Source organism: Notechis scutatus, chromosome 4 (genome assembly GCF_049901735.1).
Source record: "Notechis scutatus isolate UNSWTSFEM ecotype Mainland chromosome 4, rNotScu1.2, whole genome shotgun sequence".
Lineage (NCBI taxonomy): Eukaryota > Metazoa > Chordata > Lepidosauria > Squamata > Elapidae > Notechis > Notechis scutatus.
Genome location: NC_142012.1, coordinates 102,331,178 through 102,348,907, shown reverse-complemented (window position 1 = coordinate 102,348,907; position 17,730 = coordinate 102,331,178). Strand labels below are relative to the sequence as shown.

Below are 17,730 nucleotides of genomic sequence, written 5' to 3'. Positions count from 1 at the left end.
GCTTAAGCGCACTTAAGCGCATTAGCATTTGGATGCTTGGGGACCATATTGACCCTCATTTGGAAGGTTTAAATGAGTGAAAGATGGAGCGATTTGTTAGGGCTTTAGAAAACCAGCTTTAGAGAGAGGTGGGTTTTCCGCTTTGGTTTGTTTGGTTGCTTGTTCTAATCTGGTGCACTGTTTAAAGGCGACCAGACTGATTTGTGACACATGAGTCCAAAAGGCTACTTTGGGGGGCTTGACCTGATTAGCTAATTTGTGCTTTGAATTTCAATGGTTGGTATCTGAAGGAGAGGCACTTTGGGAATGGCTTGTTGGTGGATGACCTCACAGTTAACGGCATACAGACACAGATGGCAAAATGTTAATTACTTGTCAAAAGAGACAGAATGGGACCCAAATCAAATTGTGAAGATGAGTGGAAAAAGTGATTAGTTGTGGGCTAAATGAAACAAAGTTTTTTTTTTTTTTTTTTAAAGCAGTGGTTGCTCCCAAAATCTTAGTGTGCCACCTTTTCTCTTGCTTCTCTGCCGGACAAGGAATACTTGGAGTTAGAACAACTTCCGGTGCTCTCAGTAGCTATTCTAACAATGTTATGGCTTCTAACCATAATTCTGAATGGCCAGAATTTAGAAAAATTCTGAATGGAGTTTTGAAAGAAAGAAGACTTTTAGCCAGATTGTCATGTTGATGTTCATACAGCAAAATAAAAATAATAACAGAAATGAAATGTCTTTCTTTGTCTCAGATTCTGTATGTATTATCAAAATGAGAAACTCCATTGCTCTCTCCACACTTCTAGTCATATAAATAGAAATAGGTTTTAAAGGATATCATCTAGGCCAAAAAGAAAGATTCAAAATTAGATGGATTATACATAGAAAATCCCAGAGACAAATTTTAGTTAACTCCAGGAATACATGAATGGGAAATTAAGAGAACCATACCCAGGCAGAAGAGAAAGCATTGAGCTAAATACTTTGAGTACTCAAGCAGTTTCTCTTAGCATTATTAGGATAAAAGAATAAAATAAGCAATTTACTCCTAATCAGAACAAAGTGTATTAAGCATTATCTCAAAGTGTTTCTTAAAGTCAAATTAACAAGTACTCAGCATCTCCACTGTCCAAATCCAACAAGAATCCAATAAACCTCAAACAGTATGTAATTTTAAAAAGTCTAAATTTCTAGGGCATTAAGGGGTTTTGCATGGAGCTACAAGTTGAAAAGCTGTGCCAATAACATGGCATAATATACTGCTTCTCACTTGAGGATTCTGCTTGTAGTACAAAAAGAGTAGTAGGCTTCTGCCCTATGGATCTGTTTATCTTTTTGGAAACAAAAACCATTGGAAAATAAAAAAAATACAAAAGTAGAAAACTAGTCCTTATACAAACTTCACATTTTAATTTAATTTTTAAAAAATAATAATAAATGAATTTAATCATGGGGCTTAAAAATTTTCTACAGTACTATCCATAACAAATCCTTAAATTTTCAAACTGCTGTCCAATTTTGAGGAAGAACAAAGTAAACTAAAGAATTGTATTCTTCATATTAATAATTGAGGATGAATTAAAAGTATATGCTTGTATATTTATGTTTTAATTTTTTGACCAAAGTTTTTAATCTCTTTAAGAATCTTTGTAATGTATTTTTGACAAACGTATTTATTTCTCCCCTATCCCATTTGCTTTTTTTAAAAACAGACACTTTGTGCAAAGGCTACAATGCAGACTATCCGGGCTGCTGACACTAATGAAGTAGTCAAACTAATATTCCGTGAATCTGATAATGACCGAAAGGTATGTAACCAAATGCAATTCTTGTCACTGAAGAGAATGCAAACACAACTAAGCAACCACCCCCTCTTATTCAAAATTCCAATAACAAAATATTTCTTTGCTTCAATGGAGGTGACTTATTTCAAAATATTAACTTACTGAAGTGTGCATTAAGTTGTGATCCCAATGAGTTACGTGAGATCTGCATTTGTACTGAGATTATAATTGCACTTACCCCTTACTGAGTCTACCATGGTAAATCTTCAAGAAGTCTGCATTGTTTCTTGCAGCTGTTTCTCTGTGTAGATATAATGATATGTGCCAGTGAAAAAAGCAAAGTTTTCATAGGTGTTGGGGAGGAAAGCAAAGGTGTGCCTTAAGCTACCTAAAACCGAAGGCAAACAAAAAAGAAAACTTTGTGTGCCAATTCTCAGTGACAGAGCACAACTCAATAATTTATATATATTGCAGGAAATATGCTGCAAGCAAAATTATATACTTTAAAAAAAGAAAGATCAAGCAAGAACCTCACTTGGGAAACAACATAATTTCTCAAACTAGATATTGTTCAGAGAAAATCTGTCACTCATTCAAATTATATTCAATGTTCCCAATTCATTGCTGTGCAATTAAAGTAATATGCATATTAATCTCCCATACCACTGCTCCCACAACTTTTTTCTAATCTAGTAAATGTGATTTCTTAAAAAATAATGTCAACACAGCTTAGATCAATGCCTAAGACTTGCATATTTCATAAAATATGTGCTGCAGGAATGAGCTTTACCTGTACCTGTACCTTTTCAAATCAGTTTTCTTAATTCATGTTTTAAAATATTTGCAATCCTCTTATAGGGAAGCTCTATAACTATCAGTAACAAAGTGATAGAACATAGTGAAACAGAACACCTTCAGTTGACAAAGGAATAAAACAAGGCTGTATACTCTTCCCTTATTCATTCAGTTTATATGCTGAATACATATTAAAGGAAGCTGGATTGGAAGAAGATGAATGTGGTTTTAAAAGTGGAAGAAGAAATATCAATAGCCAAAAAACAACCTTAGAACTGACAATGAAGACATGAAAGACATAGCTTCTGCCATCATCAATAGTAAAGGAACTAGTGTCAAGAAATAGGCCATAGGTTACAGAAACTATGAAGGCACTGGAAAAGATATTTAGGTATTGTAATGTGTCTATACCGTCAAATAAGTATGATGCAAGCTATGATATTCCTTGTGACACTCTAAGGAAGCAAATGTTGGACTTCGAAAAAGCAGAATAAGAAAAATATGTATGCTTTTGAATGTTGATATTGAAGAAGACTCTTAAAATTTGGCTGATAGATAAAAACGGGAAAAAAAAAGAATTGTATCTAAAGAAGCAACTTCTGCTCTTCTTTGCAGCAGTTACAAGCATAGAAATTACTTTCTCCACCCTCCCATGTTGCCTGTCATGGTTCCATTCTTCCCAAGATAAACCTTTTTAATCAATAAATTTCAAAATAAACAGTTCATTTTTATCTATTTTCAGCAAAAAGTCCATAAAGGCTTTCCAGTCTTCTAGAAAAGTAGCTGGAAAAACCTCTTGAGAATTCAGTGGACAGCCAAGAAAACAGCTAATGGATCACAGATTAACCCAGGTTTATCACTTGAAACACAATGATCAAGCTCAAATTGTAGTCTTCCAGACATTTTAGGTGAAGACCTAGCTCTCTGGAGAAGAACTGAGAAATGTGGAAGGGAATTGAAGAAAAAGATGACCAGCAGCAAGATAGATAGTTACAGTAGAAATGAGTACACTGCTGGAAAATCTAAAAGACCAGTTAGAAACTGGAGAAAATCTATCTCTGTGGTCACTAAGAGTTGACACTTGCTTGATGGGACATAATCAGTCAATCAATCAGTTAATTCTTACAGTAATCTTGGTATTCTATACAGCAATGTTTCTCTTAGTTACAGGGAATAGGATGTGAATAATAACCTCAAATCTTTTAAAGCAATATATGCAGCCTATTTAAGATTCTGTGCATTTATTTTTCTTTAAGTCAGAAAAGGATATAATTTAATGGGGAAGGTAATAAAAGTTTAAAAATAAAATTGCAAAGGTTTACTTATAATGATTATACAGAATTTAATTGGAGATAGTTGTTTTAGTTTTTAAGCTTTGCTTCATTTTTTTTCTCTAGGTTATGCTACAGTTAGAAAAGAAACTCTTTGACTATTTTAATCAAGATGTTTTTAGAGATAACAATGGCACTGCGGTGAGTTTCCAGTTGTAAAATTACATTTTGTAGATATAACCTTTGCTCTTAAGAAACCTGGTGCTCCAAGAAATGCAATTGAAAAATGTTCATATCCTGTTTATCCTTCACATAATAATCTTTTATTTAATGAGAACATCTTTTATTAGTGTAGTTTAATTTTTACATATCTATGCTTCTCTTTATGAAAAATGACATCAAGGCAGTACACCTTGCAATATATTAAAATGCAAACCACAATATGTTAAAAGGCAAACTAAAGTATTTTAAATAATTGGATTATATAACTGTGTTGACAATTTTTTCAACAGTCTCACTGCTTAGCTGTCTTAAGTTCTAAAGATCCTGATTTCAGGGACAAGTACATATAATACATAGATAGTATAGTAATAATCTGAGTTGTAGATGTTTCAGGATTTTTGGGCCCAGGTAAAAAGTGCAAAACGCATAAGCCTTTTGTCATACTTGAAACATTTCTATCTTTAAAACTGTATATGTTCCTTAAAATGTGATCTTTCCTTTCCCAGGTCACTTTTGAGTAGTTTAAAGGCACAGCTGCTTAATTCTTTCTTTTTTCCTGAGACTTAAAATATTTCTGGTTTTAATGTCAGAACTGTCTGAACTTCCCTGATGGAAGATCCTTGTTGTTTTTACCATACTTATTTCTACTAAAATTGAATCCACAGAATTCTTCCAACATCTCAGTTGAAACCACTAGGCTCTTTGGTTCACTTGGCTTTGAAATAATAATATCTAGGTTCTCTTAAATAAATAAAAAAATGAATCAGTAGCTTGCAAACTGGTAAGTAGGAAGCAAAATTCCAGCCTCCAGCATAATTTGCACTTCTCACTTAGTTTCCAAAGTGTTCTTTAAAAAAATAGAGGCTATATCCAACCACTGAAAATGGGTCCTCTTGCCCAGAAAAAGTAAAGCTGGAACTAGTAAGCTCAAGAGAAGTAAAGAGTATCCTGGAGAGTCATACAATGGGATAAGAAGCAACATTTCCACTTTGATTTCTGATAGACTGGCATTTTTGACTCATCCATTCTTTTGTAATTGTGCCCACATTATGTTGTTCTAAAAATTTAAAATATACAGACTTACAACAGTCCATTTAGTGACCATTTGAAGTTATAGTGGCACTGAAAGAAAATGACTTATTATGACCATTTATCACACTTATGACTATTATAGCATCCCCATGGTCACAAACTCAGAATTCTAATGCTTGGCAACTGGTTCACATTTATGATGGTTGCTGAATTCTGGGGTCATGTGATCAGCTTTTGTGACCTTCTGACAAGCAAAGTCAGTGGGGGAAGCCAGATTCACTTAATAACTGTATTACTAACTTAACAATTGCAATGATTCACTTAACAACGTTGGCAAGCAAAGCCGTAAAATGGGGCAAAACTCACTTAACAAATGTTTCACTTAGCAATAGAAATTTTGGGGTCAATTGTTTCTTCAATCAAAGACTACCTGTATTGAAGGCCAGTGATCTTGAGCCAAAGCTCTGAAGGGCACTTAGAAAAGGCTGAAGTTGTTGTTTATCATGCCTTTTTAATATATTCTACTAGATTGTGTAGCTAAACTGAGACTGAAGGATGTGTTAGTCCATCATGTGGTACTGTTTATGGAAACAGAGGATTGTGATTCTATTTGTATCTACTGATACAGCCACTACAAAGCTTTAAGAAAACTGATGCAAATGTTATTCTTAATAATCTAGTTACATTTCTGCAGAGCTACTTTTAGGAAGTGTTTGACTGTTTTAACAGTGCCCAGCCAGAAATAATCTTTCTATTTGGAGGGAGAAGATTACACTGGTTACCAATATATTTATACATGAACTCATAGTGCTGATTATTAATTTTAAATCCATAAATTGTAACTAAAATGAATACATAGTTCACAATTGCATTCTTTTCTGCTTGATCTTTTGCCTCACAAATCTTTTAACATTCTAATACAATTTGAAATTGAATTTGAAATTGTATTAGACCAGAACATTCTAACTGAGTTGGAAGGGACTTGTAAGCCTTCTTATTCAACACCCTGCTCAAGCAGGAAATTCTTATACTATTTCAGACAAATGGTTACCCAATCTATTCTTTAAAAAGTCTGGTGTGGGAGCACCCATGACTTTTGGAGGTAAGTCATTCCACTAATTAATTGTTCTAACTGTCAGAAAATCTCTCCTTAGTTCTAGGTAGGTTCTCTCCATTATTGATATCCATCCATTGCTTCTTGTCCTGCTTTAAGGTGCCTTGGAGAATAGTTTGATCCCCTCTTCTTTGTAGTAGTCGTTTAAATATTGGAACACTGCTGTCATAGTATTAGTGTAAAAGAATAGTATTATATATAGTGTAAAAGAAGGTTGTGGGATGTGGGTATTACATATAATTTTATGGAAAGTTTAACAGTTGAACAAACTTCTAGGTGCAGTTTTGCACTTGTAAGATCAACTATTAACTTAGTAACTGTTTGACAGAATATAGTTTTTACAACAATTTAGTATTTTCCACCAAAGTCACAGCTTGTTAACATTATTCACAGAACGTTTAAATTAAGAAAGTGTAAGTAGATTCATATCCATTTCCTTATGAAAAAAATATTATTAGAAACTACAGGAAGAGAACAGTTATGTTTTGATACAGATTTCCACATTGGCAAATTTATTTTGAAGGCTGAGGGTCATTTAATTCTCCCACAACTTCAGGTGCTAAACATTAGCAGTTCATATGATAAGCCACAAACCTCCGTAGTATTGATATTTAGAGCAGCACTTACAGCTATTAAAGATTAAAGTTTGAACTTTATTTTTTAAAAGTTACAGATGCTTTAAAATCATCTTAATTTTACTGAGTCCTTGAAACTTCAGCAACTTAAAAAAATCTTGCTCTTTAATTAAAAAAAAAGAGTGAATGAAGTTTGTAGCCCTTTTTCCAAATAATTTTATGAGAAATGTCCATACACAGAATGTTTCTTAGAATTTAATATATTGCTAGGTCTGTCTATATATTACATTTATATCAACTTATGGTGAAAGGTCACGTGTTACTATAGCAGCATAAAATTCTCTTTGTCGCCTCTAATGCCTTTATAAAGGGTATAATAACCATCCCAGAGTGCGTCTTTTTATCCTTTGCTACGTAAAGGATGTACCAAATCTTTATTTTTTCTAACATTGATTATCTGGGGACTATCCATGTAGTGTGTAAAATCATTGTGGGTCACATTTAAGAGCTCTATACAGGGTTTAATTGGTCCCCGGGTTCAACTTGCATTTTAGCAAAAAGAACTTCCTTCCACCATTCAGTAATGTTGGAATTTCTTCAGACCTCAATAATCAGAGGAAAACTTTTTAAATCAGAGGGTACTTTCTACACTGACATTAGTCTTGTCATCTATTTTTCCCCCAAAAATGAATGCAAGCTACAGTGCATACATATTTTGCTCTTCATCTCTGCCCGGAAACTGTTTCTTGAGAATTTCACTGGAATTGCTGAAGTAGAAGTTGAAGCAACATGGTGCTTTGCTACTATTTTACTTAACAGAGGGGCAGCTTTTTCCCCCCTCGTGATGAAAAGAACTACAGCAAGGAAGAAAGACAGATGGGGGCAAGGGGCTGGCTGTATTGTTTTGTCATCAGATGGAAAGAGTGGTGGACAGTTTGTACAGAAAGTCTGTGCATGATGAAAACAAGAACAATTTACAAGATAGCAAGAAGGATGTTTCTGAGGGGTGGAATGATTAAACGTGTAGCTGGTATACCCTTAATGAATAATTTGGTATCTTGACTAACAACCATGCCCACTTCACGGCTGTGGAAACATTATAGGGCATTATATGACAACTTACATCATGTTTTTCTTTTAAAGTACTGTAGCAGTTTGGCTTTAGAGATGTCAAATTCTTTTGACATACTGGATCAACCATTCAGACAACACAAGCAATAGAGAGCCAGAACATTATTGTCCACAAGAAAAAAACGTTCCCTTTACTAAAGCGGTTAAGCAAAGGGTTAACCAAAGTTCTACCTGTCAGGGGCTGATATTTGGAAATGAGAAATCTGTTGACACTCCTATTAATGGAGAGTACATATGTAAAAATATAGTTCTTATTCATTGTTATTAGAATTAGGAGTTCGTATCTCTAGGGTTTGTAGTGTCTCCTAAATAGAATAAAAAGTAGTTGATGTTAGCCTATTGCTCATGTAGATAATTCCAGCTGCATGAAGTAAATGGAGAATTCATGAGCATTGTGTAGAATATCCTAACTCAGTAGAATTATGAACATCCATAAATAAATATGAAAGTCAACATTTCCTTTTTGATATAGCATATAATTTTATTTTTAAAACAGTTTGATTTATAGTTGTGCAATATTTCAGTTTCTTCTTTTTTTAATGTTAAAAGATTATCATTTCTGCCCGTAGCAGTTCTTGGCATGCCAGTAGCATTTTTAAGCATTAAGTTAATTTTCCGTGCATGCTTCTTCACATGTTTTCCGCCAAAGATTTTTATATGGATGGGCCACTTCAGAACATTATATTTTAAAATCTGTAGCCATTTCATTCACACACCAGGAAGCAGGAAATCTTCCAGATCAAGTACAGAAGAAAAAGATAAATGATATAATGAGCCATTGGAGATAATCTAATCTTCATGGTCTAGTTAAACACACAGCACCATGATCACTAAAAACAAACTACCTATCTAAAAGGATAAATGTCCCTGGCCAAATTCAACCCCAAAAAATCCATCGCATCCTTCATCACCCACCAGGCTTGTACCATGCTGACAGAAATTTAATTCAAGCTGGCTCCTGAAAATAATTATTGTATTTTAAGAGTAGTAATCATTGGTCAGGACATGATTGAATGTGTCCATGCCTATTGACTTTTTCTATGATTTATAGCTTTGTTTAGTCGATATTCCCATCGAAATTGTATAATTAATTATAAGTGGGGCTGTCAGGTCTGCAGGATGGAGTGCTCTGATGAGTATTTGGGAAGATTAAATTTTCCTTAGCTATACCATGCAAGGCTTGGGAATTTTCACAGCAGCATGGTTGTTGGATAGAGATGTGTTCTTATGTGTATAGCAGTGCTTTAGTTCAAAATCCATTGATTTTCTTCAGAGCCACCTTTTTTATCAGTGTGATGTCTCTTTGGCAACAGCAGAATTTGTGCAGATGTGACAACATCTGACAAATATTTATTATCAACAGGCTCCTTTATCATTGTCCATATACTGTTACCTCCTCTTCTTTTTTATCTCTTAATTCAAAAGAAAAGATATAGAAATTGCAAGCCACCTATTGAGAAATCTAAAACATGCAAATGATTGATTCAGTAAAAATACTGTACAATTTCTTGAGAGCTGTATTTTCCTACGGGCTTTTTTTCCATTTTAGTCTTACTATAATATGTGCCAGGTAGTCACTCCAATCCCCAGGACACTTCATCTTTTTCAAAAACCCTTTGTCATGAAGCCAAGAGCTTCAGTTTAAACTCCACATATATAAAAGTCGATTTTAAGTAAATGCATTTAAGGACTTTCAAGATAGCGATAGCTGAAACATAAGGTATAACTTCAGGAAATAATAGAAGTTCACCATGAAGATTAGTAATAAATTGATTAATTTAATAATAACATTGCTGATATACAAAAGTTTATAAGTATTTACAAATTTAAAGGTTTGAAAGCCATAGAACATTTTATAGTATGGATGGGAACTATATTAAGTAGAGAGCAGGAAGTACAGTGTATTTCCACTTCACATTTAAAAGTCAATTAAAACATATTTTATTTCCCCCCAAAAGTGGTGAAAGGCCTATGTTTTATCCTTCCTCAAAATATGTCACATAGATATATTGGTTTGATCCCCTGCATTGATTCACCAACAATCTGATTCATACCATTTTTTATTTATCACTTGTTAAATACCATTAGTATGTTATTGATTGGAGGCATTTTGGTTGAGTTTATATTAAAATATTTTCTGTGCTTTTGGTGTATGAGTTCCATTTCACACATAGAATTTGCCTGCTGTTGAATTTTTGAGTGATAAAATATCAGCATATGGTTGAGACCTGGATTAGTTCTATTAACCAGGTATAACTGGTTGGAATAACATTTAGATCACTCATTCATACATTCACTCACTCACTTATTCATTCACATTAAAAGTTTTAAAAGGTCATATAGACATGTAGGGACAATGATGGAAAGAGGGGATTTAAAATTCTGCAGCCAATTTGATTCTAATTTAACTTTACATATACAACAGCAAATAAATTTTATAAAATGATTTTTCTATTTTTGCAACAGATAGAAGTAAATTCTGGTTGCTTGGGAGATAGAATTCTTCCTGAATTTTATATATATTACATTCCTGTTTTTTTAAAAAACATTACTTTTTCTATTTAATATCATTAATATAACTATTTTTTGTATTGGCATATATAATTTCCATATTTTATTCGATGCATTTTGAACAATACATGGATACTGTACTTGATGAGCTTGATGATCATTTAAGATTGATTCTGTTGGCATCATCTGTTTTATTTAAGGGATGTTTAAGTACTGTTTTTTCTTTCAATCTTCTGGTTCAATTCATTAGATACCTTTTCTGTGCTAGATTGTGGTTTCTGGATTATATACTGTATATACTATAGTACACAGTAGTAGATGAGAGGGATTTAGAAAATGGGGCACAGTACCCATATGGTTGGATTAATATGAAGTCACAGAGTTCTCTGTGAAAAGTTGACCTGGAAGTAGAGGGATAGGTTGTATAGAAAAGAATTTTAATCATACAAGAACAAAATTATCTATCTTGTTTAAATACATTCATACATTCTGATGGCTAGTATCAGTGGAAGAAATCTGCCCTTTTGTAGAATTTGAATATGGGAAAACAGAAGACTTAAATTCATAATATTTTATTTGTGCCATTCCTGTTTTCTTATGGGATTGAAATAAGTACAAATAAAGGAAAAATACAATGTTGCCATTTTGAGGCCGGAAAAAAATGAGGGCAAAATATCTTTCCTAAAATAGATTAAAAGCAAGCTTTTGAATATATAAGTATTTCAAAGTGATTTAGTTTATAGAATTTGTATTTTGCATATGACATGCCAGAGCTTAAAACAGTTTAATATTTATAAATATTAACCTTTATTTTTAAAATATCAAGACATTTGTTTTAAAGAAAAACAAAGCAATCAGATTTTAAATTTTAAAATATCACTGTACATCAAAATAAAACAGGAGAACAAATGAGATATGAGGTTCAGATAAAGATTTCTGACCAAAAATATTTTTGAAGCTTTGATAGATAGGTATATGAATAGGTGCATATGAAGGTTAAAGAACTGGCATCACTGAAAACGTATTAATCAATAGATAAGATATAGCATGCTGCACCCTTCCCAATGGCCTTAGCTCTGACCCTTTTAAAGATAATGGGAATACTGTCCACTAAGAACTAGATTAAGACAATTAAATACATTTCATCAGAGTTTGACTTGAACCCTGATCCCAGAGGTGAAAAGCAGGGATAAGTATCCAGTCTCCAGGCAAGTAAAATATTTAGATTGATGTATAAGTAGTAAATTAGGATAAACATTAAAAGAAAACTTATAGCTTAGCATCTAGTTGACTAATTATGGATGATTAGGACAGAATGGAAAACAAACAAACAAAACCTTGAGAGTATATATAGTCCTATATATTAGTCTCCTGAACTCACAATTGTTCCATGAGAAAATTGTATCATATCTTAACTACTTTTTAAATTTCTTTTATAGAAATTACCTTTTTCTTTTCTTTAGCAAATCCAGCGAAGATGTTTTGATGAAATTCTAGGTATGAGCAATTAAGATGCATTCCAGTATTTCTGGACCTCAATGCAAGCTATGGCAATGGGATTATAAGAATTATAGACTTCTGACAGATACTTAACTCTGTACACCTGTCTTACATTACATAAAATCCTATAATACAGTAACATTAGTAAGGGCAACAGAGCTTTAATAGTGGCAACAGAAAAATAAAATAAATAACTGATTTTTTTTAAATTAAGTGACTACCTTGAGTAGTCAGAGGACAAGATTTTAGATTCAGATCCCATGGAGAGTGGTAGATGGAGGAATACAATCCAAGAAAAAAGACATAATTCAATATAAGTTGATTCTGTATGTAAATTCATTCAAAAAGTTCCAGGTTTAGTTCCCAACATTTCCCTAATGATCTAGAAACTATGAAATGCCAGCCAGTTAGGAAAGGAATTGAACTTGATGGTGAAATACTGGTCTCTGGCTGCAGTATCTTTTCCGATTGCGCATATTAAAACTCTAGAAAAGTGAATAAGAAACAGTCAAACTTTAAACTTTAAAATATTTCTTATTCCTTCTGTATGTGTCGAATTTTCCAAGTTGAGCATTCATTATACACCAGTCTTACCATGCATGGAAAAGATGGAAATAACATCATGTTGTTCATCACTTATAATAGAAAGCATAGTTATTTTTCTATTTTATATTCAGTGTATTATCAGCATCATCAAGCTGATACAAAGGCTGCAAAACTGGTCGCTAGATATTTTCCCTATTGTTTTTGCAAACAATATCTGTGAATTATTCAGGTCCCATTATTTCAGCTGTGTATGAATACTTTTTGTAAGATTTCTTGAATATTTTGAAAGGTTTAAACCTTAATTTCCCAACCACAGCTGTGAATTCTCTTGTGGTTGTTGTAGATAGATTTGATAAATGCTGCTAATATCACCTTGTGATCTAACAGTGCTCTGACTTTGGTCTGTAGGTCTTGATGAATAATTGCTGTTGTTCTACTCCAATGACTGAATTAAGTTGTTCTCTAGTACAGGGTTCATACTTTCATGAGTTTAGCCAATCAGTTTATAATAGTAATCTAACAGACAGTTTTTCAACATACCAATTTTGCTTTGAGCAAATAATATTTTGCACTTTCTTAATTTTTTACACTATATTGTTCAAGTGTACAAAGTGATGGAGAAAAGAATAACTAATGGACCTGCATGCCACCAAGAATCCCAATTATTTAACTTAGTTATTCTTATTGTGTCTATTAATCTGAGGTGTCCTTTCGTGATGGGCCCACATATCTTCACTAAATTAAGTTTCTTATTTTTAACTCTATATTGGACTTATTTCCAATGCAATTAATTTCTAATATCCTAATCTTTAATTGATTTGACAAATAAATGCAGTGTGAGTTCTCCTGCAATATCTGATCATGTTCCAGTAACACTAACAGTTATTATAAGAAGAGAATTCACTTTTTTTAAATAAATGAAATACGATTGTGAAGAATTTTTACGAATTTGGTGAATGTATTTTTCGAAATGCTGTTAAGAACGTTTGTAAGTATTGCATGTTTCATGGAAAAGAATAAAGAATAAAATAAAGAATAATGAAAAAAGAATAAAAATTCTTTAAAAAAACATTTGGAAAAAAAAATTAAGGAAGTATATGTTTCCTAAATTAAAACTTAATTTCCTTTATATGTTGGGTACAGATATTTATTGAATCACATAAAAGAAAGGTCATGGAAACATACTTGGAAGGGAATTCTAGCTCAACCCCAGGGAAAGAATATTTATTTATCTATTTATCTATTTATTTATTTATAAAATGTATATGGCTGCCCATTCACTTTCAGTGACTCAAAAACATATAAAAATCATAACTCGCCAGCCCTCTGGCAACAACAAGCAATCAAATAAGCCGCTTGATGGGCTCGCTTCCACTCTGGGTTCCAGGTCTTTAAGGCCTTGTAAAAGAGTGTCAAAGTAGGGGCCAGTCTAATCTCTGCAAGGATGAGGTTCCAAAGGGAGGAAGCCACCCCAAAGAAGGCCCTTCTCCTAGGTCCTGCCCGATGCACCTCCTTGGGAACAAAGCAATATTAGTTTATTGGCCTCTCACCTGAAATTGTAACAAGAAAAGTAAAGAGGTCCAAGGCAAAAATATATAATAATTTTATAAACTAATAAATCAGCCTTTTTTGTGTGTGTTTGACTTTAAAATACTGTCAATTACAAAAAGCATTAGTCACTTTAAAATTATATAGCTCTTCCAAATATCAAGTATTATTATGTTTTTACTCTATCTGTATAGGAAGTAACACATAAGGAAATAATATACTATATGAAAACAAAAGCTGGCCTTTTTTTGCTCCTAAGCTGATAGAGGTTTATAATCATGTTTTTTAATAAACTTTTCTAACCCCTTTTAATGAGGGTTATATAACTCTGATCTTGAAAATTAATAAAGATTCTGCCCAATGTGGAAGTTACAGCCCAATTTCCTTGATAAACATTGATGCCAAAATGTTGATGGTGATCCTAGCATTTAGACTACAGACAATATTACCATCAGTTCTTTATCCAGAGCAATCTAAGTTTGTTAAAGGGAGGCAAACATCAGATTGTTAATTTACTTATTGGTATTTGAAATATACATTTAGGAAAAACTGGAATCAGCAAAGACAGTTTTGTTGGATATGGAAAAGGCCTTTGATATAGTGAAATGGATAATTTTGGAGCAAATTTTAGCCAAATAACAGATTTCCATCTTTTTTTTATTAAATGAATTGAAATGGGGAGTTCTAGTCCTTGGCCAGGGTTACCTCAAATGGGATTATTTACTCATCTGTCACCATGCCTTTAGGAAATTGTTAAATGTCCCTTCTATGTTCTCATATTTAATTTAATGTTGAAAATATTGATTTTTCTCCTATCAATCAGTCCAAAGCTGTTATAAAAGCAGCTAGAGTTGAGCTCCTGTTATTTGTTTTTATTATTATTAAACTTATATGTCATCCATCTCACTTAAAGGTGACTCTATTATTATTGCAAATTATCTGGTGAACCAATTAACTACAATAGATCTTGTATACTTTAAATAGGCTATATAGGTAGTCTACAATTTATAACTATAATTAGACTTGGAATTTTGGTCCTAAGTCAGGACAGCCATTAAGTGAGTCACCATGTGAACTGACTCAATTTTACAACTGTTTTTATGATGGTCATAAAGCAAGTTACCACAGCCATTAAGCAAATTACATGGTCATTAAGGAAATCCAGCATATCAAATTGATATTTTTGGCTGTTTTCTGCTGGAAAACAGCAAAAAATAATTGCAAACCAGTGACCGTAGGAAGCTGTAACCAGTTGCAAATGCAAACTGGTTTCCAAGTGACCAAAATGTAGTCACATAACCGGGGAACATGATGTTTTATGAAGTTCAGAAATCATTTGCAAGTCATAAAGCAGCCTTTTCTGAGCTGACATAAGTTCAAACAGTTGTTAAGTGACTGAGGACTATCTGTAATATAACTATGAAAACCTGTAACAGTTGAAGTATTACTGGATGATTTAAATACCTTGAAATAATTACCTCACAAAAATTATGGTTAGTCTAAAACATTTCACATTGTTTTCTATTAATAGTAATATAAACGATTAAAACTTCAAGTAAGCTTATGAAAAAGACAAAAATTACTATTATCATTATTTTATATTTTCATACTATAGAAACTCCTTTAAGGTATTTTGTGCAGTTCTTATGAATTAAGAATTATTTTACAGAAAGGACAAATCACTCAATTTTTAAAATCTGTTTTCTTTCTTTGTTTGTTTATTTGTTTAAATAATTTATATGGCCACCAATCTCACAACTATTCCTCTGGCACTGAACAAGAAATTAAGATAATAAAACAGCAGAACAAAACAATAACAGAAATATCAGTCACAAGCCAGAGGTCTGAAAAAATGGCTCTATTTTACAAATAATAAGAAAAAACAGCCAAATTAACCAAAAAGGGTTGATTCACATCCCAGCACAAATGCCCAAGAGATCAACCAAGTCTTTAGTACTTGGCACAAGGCAAAAACTGTTGGAGAAGGTATGTTGTTCCATAGGGAAAAAGCATATACGAGTTTTTAATTAAAATAAGAGAGCTAAAATATATAAAATGACTTTCTGTATAGAAATGTGCTCTAGTTATTCATTACATTCTTTTTTCTTGCATCTTTTCCACTTGTTTTTCAGAAAGAAAAAGTTGTAAATATGGCAGCATTAACATAGAAATATGATATGGATCATTTATGTTAAAAGCCTTTCTTAATAGTTATATTAAATTTTCCTGACATTGAATTCTTAACACTTTAAGCTTTCCATCGTGATTTCTACATCCTTTGTAAATCTCAGTTGCCATTTTATTGTCTATTAAGTTGCTTTGGGAGATGTTATTTTCAATGTTCTTCACTATCTTATTTGCTATTCATTCCACTTGGAGTTGGGTGCATTAAAAAAAAATATAAAAAATGGAATGCAGTAGTGATGGGGCCACTAAGAAGCAAGAATGGCAAAACACAAAAAAAATGGGATTAAGAATATAACTTCAGCTGAATCACCCTGTTCATCTAGTGCAGAGCTGTTAAACTCCAAGCCCATGGGCCGAATGCATCATGCGCTGGCCACACCCACGCCTAGTTTAGCAAAGTGGGGGGAGTCCTGATACGTCACATGACGACATGAGTTTGACACCCCTGGCCTAGTGGCTAAGTGAAATCAGTAGTGATGCAGGACTTCTTTTAATTCTTACTCAACACTTCTTTGTGAGTGTGTTTCCTTATATTTGTTTGTTGTTTACAACTAACTCTATGTTGCCTAATCACTAGATCCTAGAAGAGTTTTGCCAATAAAATTTTAATTTCTGTATTCCCTTTTTAAAAAGCTGGAAATCCTTTTTAAAAATCTATTGCGCTTACTGTTTTTAGACTTACTGTTTTATTACAAAGCACATGGTTTTGTTAACAGATCAAAACTTTCACATTGAACTACCATTACAACTCTTGCCCGATCCAAGTAATTGCTTAATTTTTAATTTAGCTAGTTCAGAACTTCATTGACATAGCTATTCAAATAACCTTCCTGAAAGATAGTATCCATGCATCATAGGTCCCTAATAGACCACCCTCCTCCAAACAGGGTTAAAGCTGCAAAATTAAAAGACCACACAAGGATTACATGGAAGCAATATTTCTAGAGAAAAGCTTTTAACATTTTTAGACTCCAACTAAGTCATGGCATCTATTGAACCAAACTTCAAAGTGTTTTCTTTCCTTTTTCTTTAGAAATCAGATGCTTTTGCCTGAGCTAGTAATTAAAACTACAACATAACAATAAAAGCAGAAATTGTTAATAACACTTCTCCTGCAGCTGACACTAAATATCTTTAAACAATTTTGCTTCCAGCATCTGCCCCCCCACCCAAAAAAAATCCTGTTACTACTTGAAAATTTGGTAGGCTCCAACAGCTGCCAGTATATTTGTATTCCAGTTATCTGTCATCTGTATTGCAACAATATCAGTAGCTTATATACAACATACAACACATTTATACAAGCAGCTACCCATAGTATATTAAAAATGTTGAAACTAGCTGAAAGCTCTATTAGTTTACATTTTCAATACTATCAGCCTTAGTTCTGTCAACTTTTGAATATTGTCATCAAGAGAACAAAACAAAAAGTACATACCAAGAAGCTGGATGCATACACTGTAGATATTTTGAATTCATCCAGGAAGACAATGCTTCTATTTAACTTTCCATGTCCAC

General features: G+C 32.8%; 1 protein-coding gene across 8 annotated transcripts in view; it reads left to right on the top strand.

Annotated features, from left to right (window-relative positions):
- INPP5A (inositol polyphosphate-5-phosphatase A) overlaps positions 1-17,730 on the top strand; it is a 255,053-nt gene that overhangs the window by 203,915 nt on the left and 33,408 nt on the right. For all 8 annotated transcript variants that reach the window (XM_087964256.1, XM_026670710.2, XM_087964259.1 and 5 more), the window contains 2 exons: positions 1,709-1,804; positions 3,973-4,047. In XM_087964256.1, the coding sequence (XP_087820382.1) occupies positions 1,709-1,804; positions 3,973-4,047 (171 nt within the window). The remainder of the gene's footprint in view (positions 1-1,708; positions 1,805-3,972; positions 4,048-17,730) is intronic.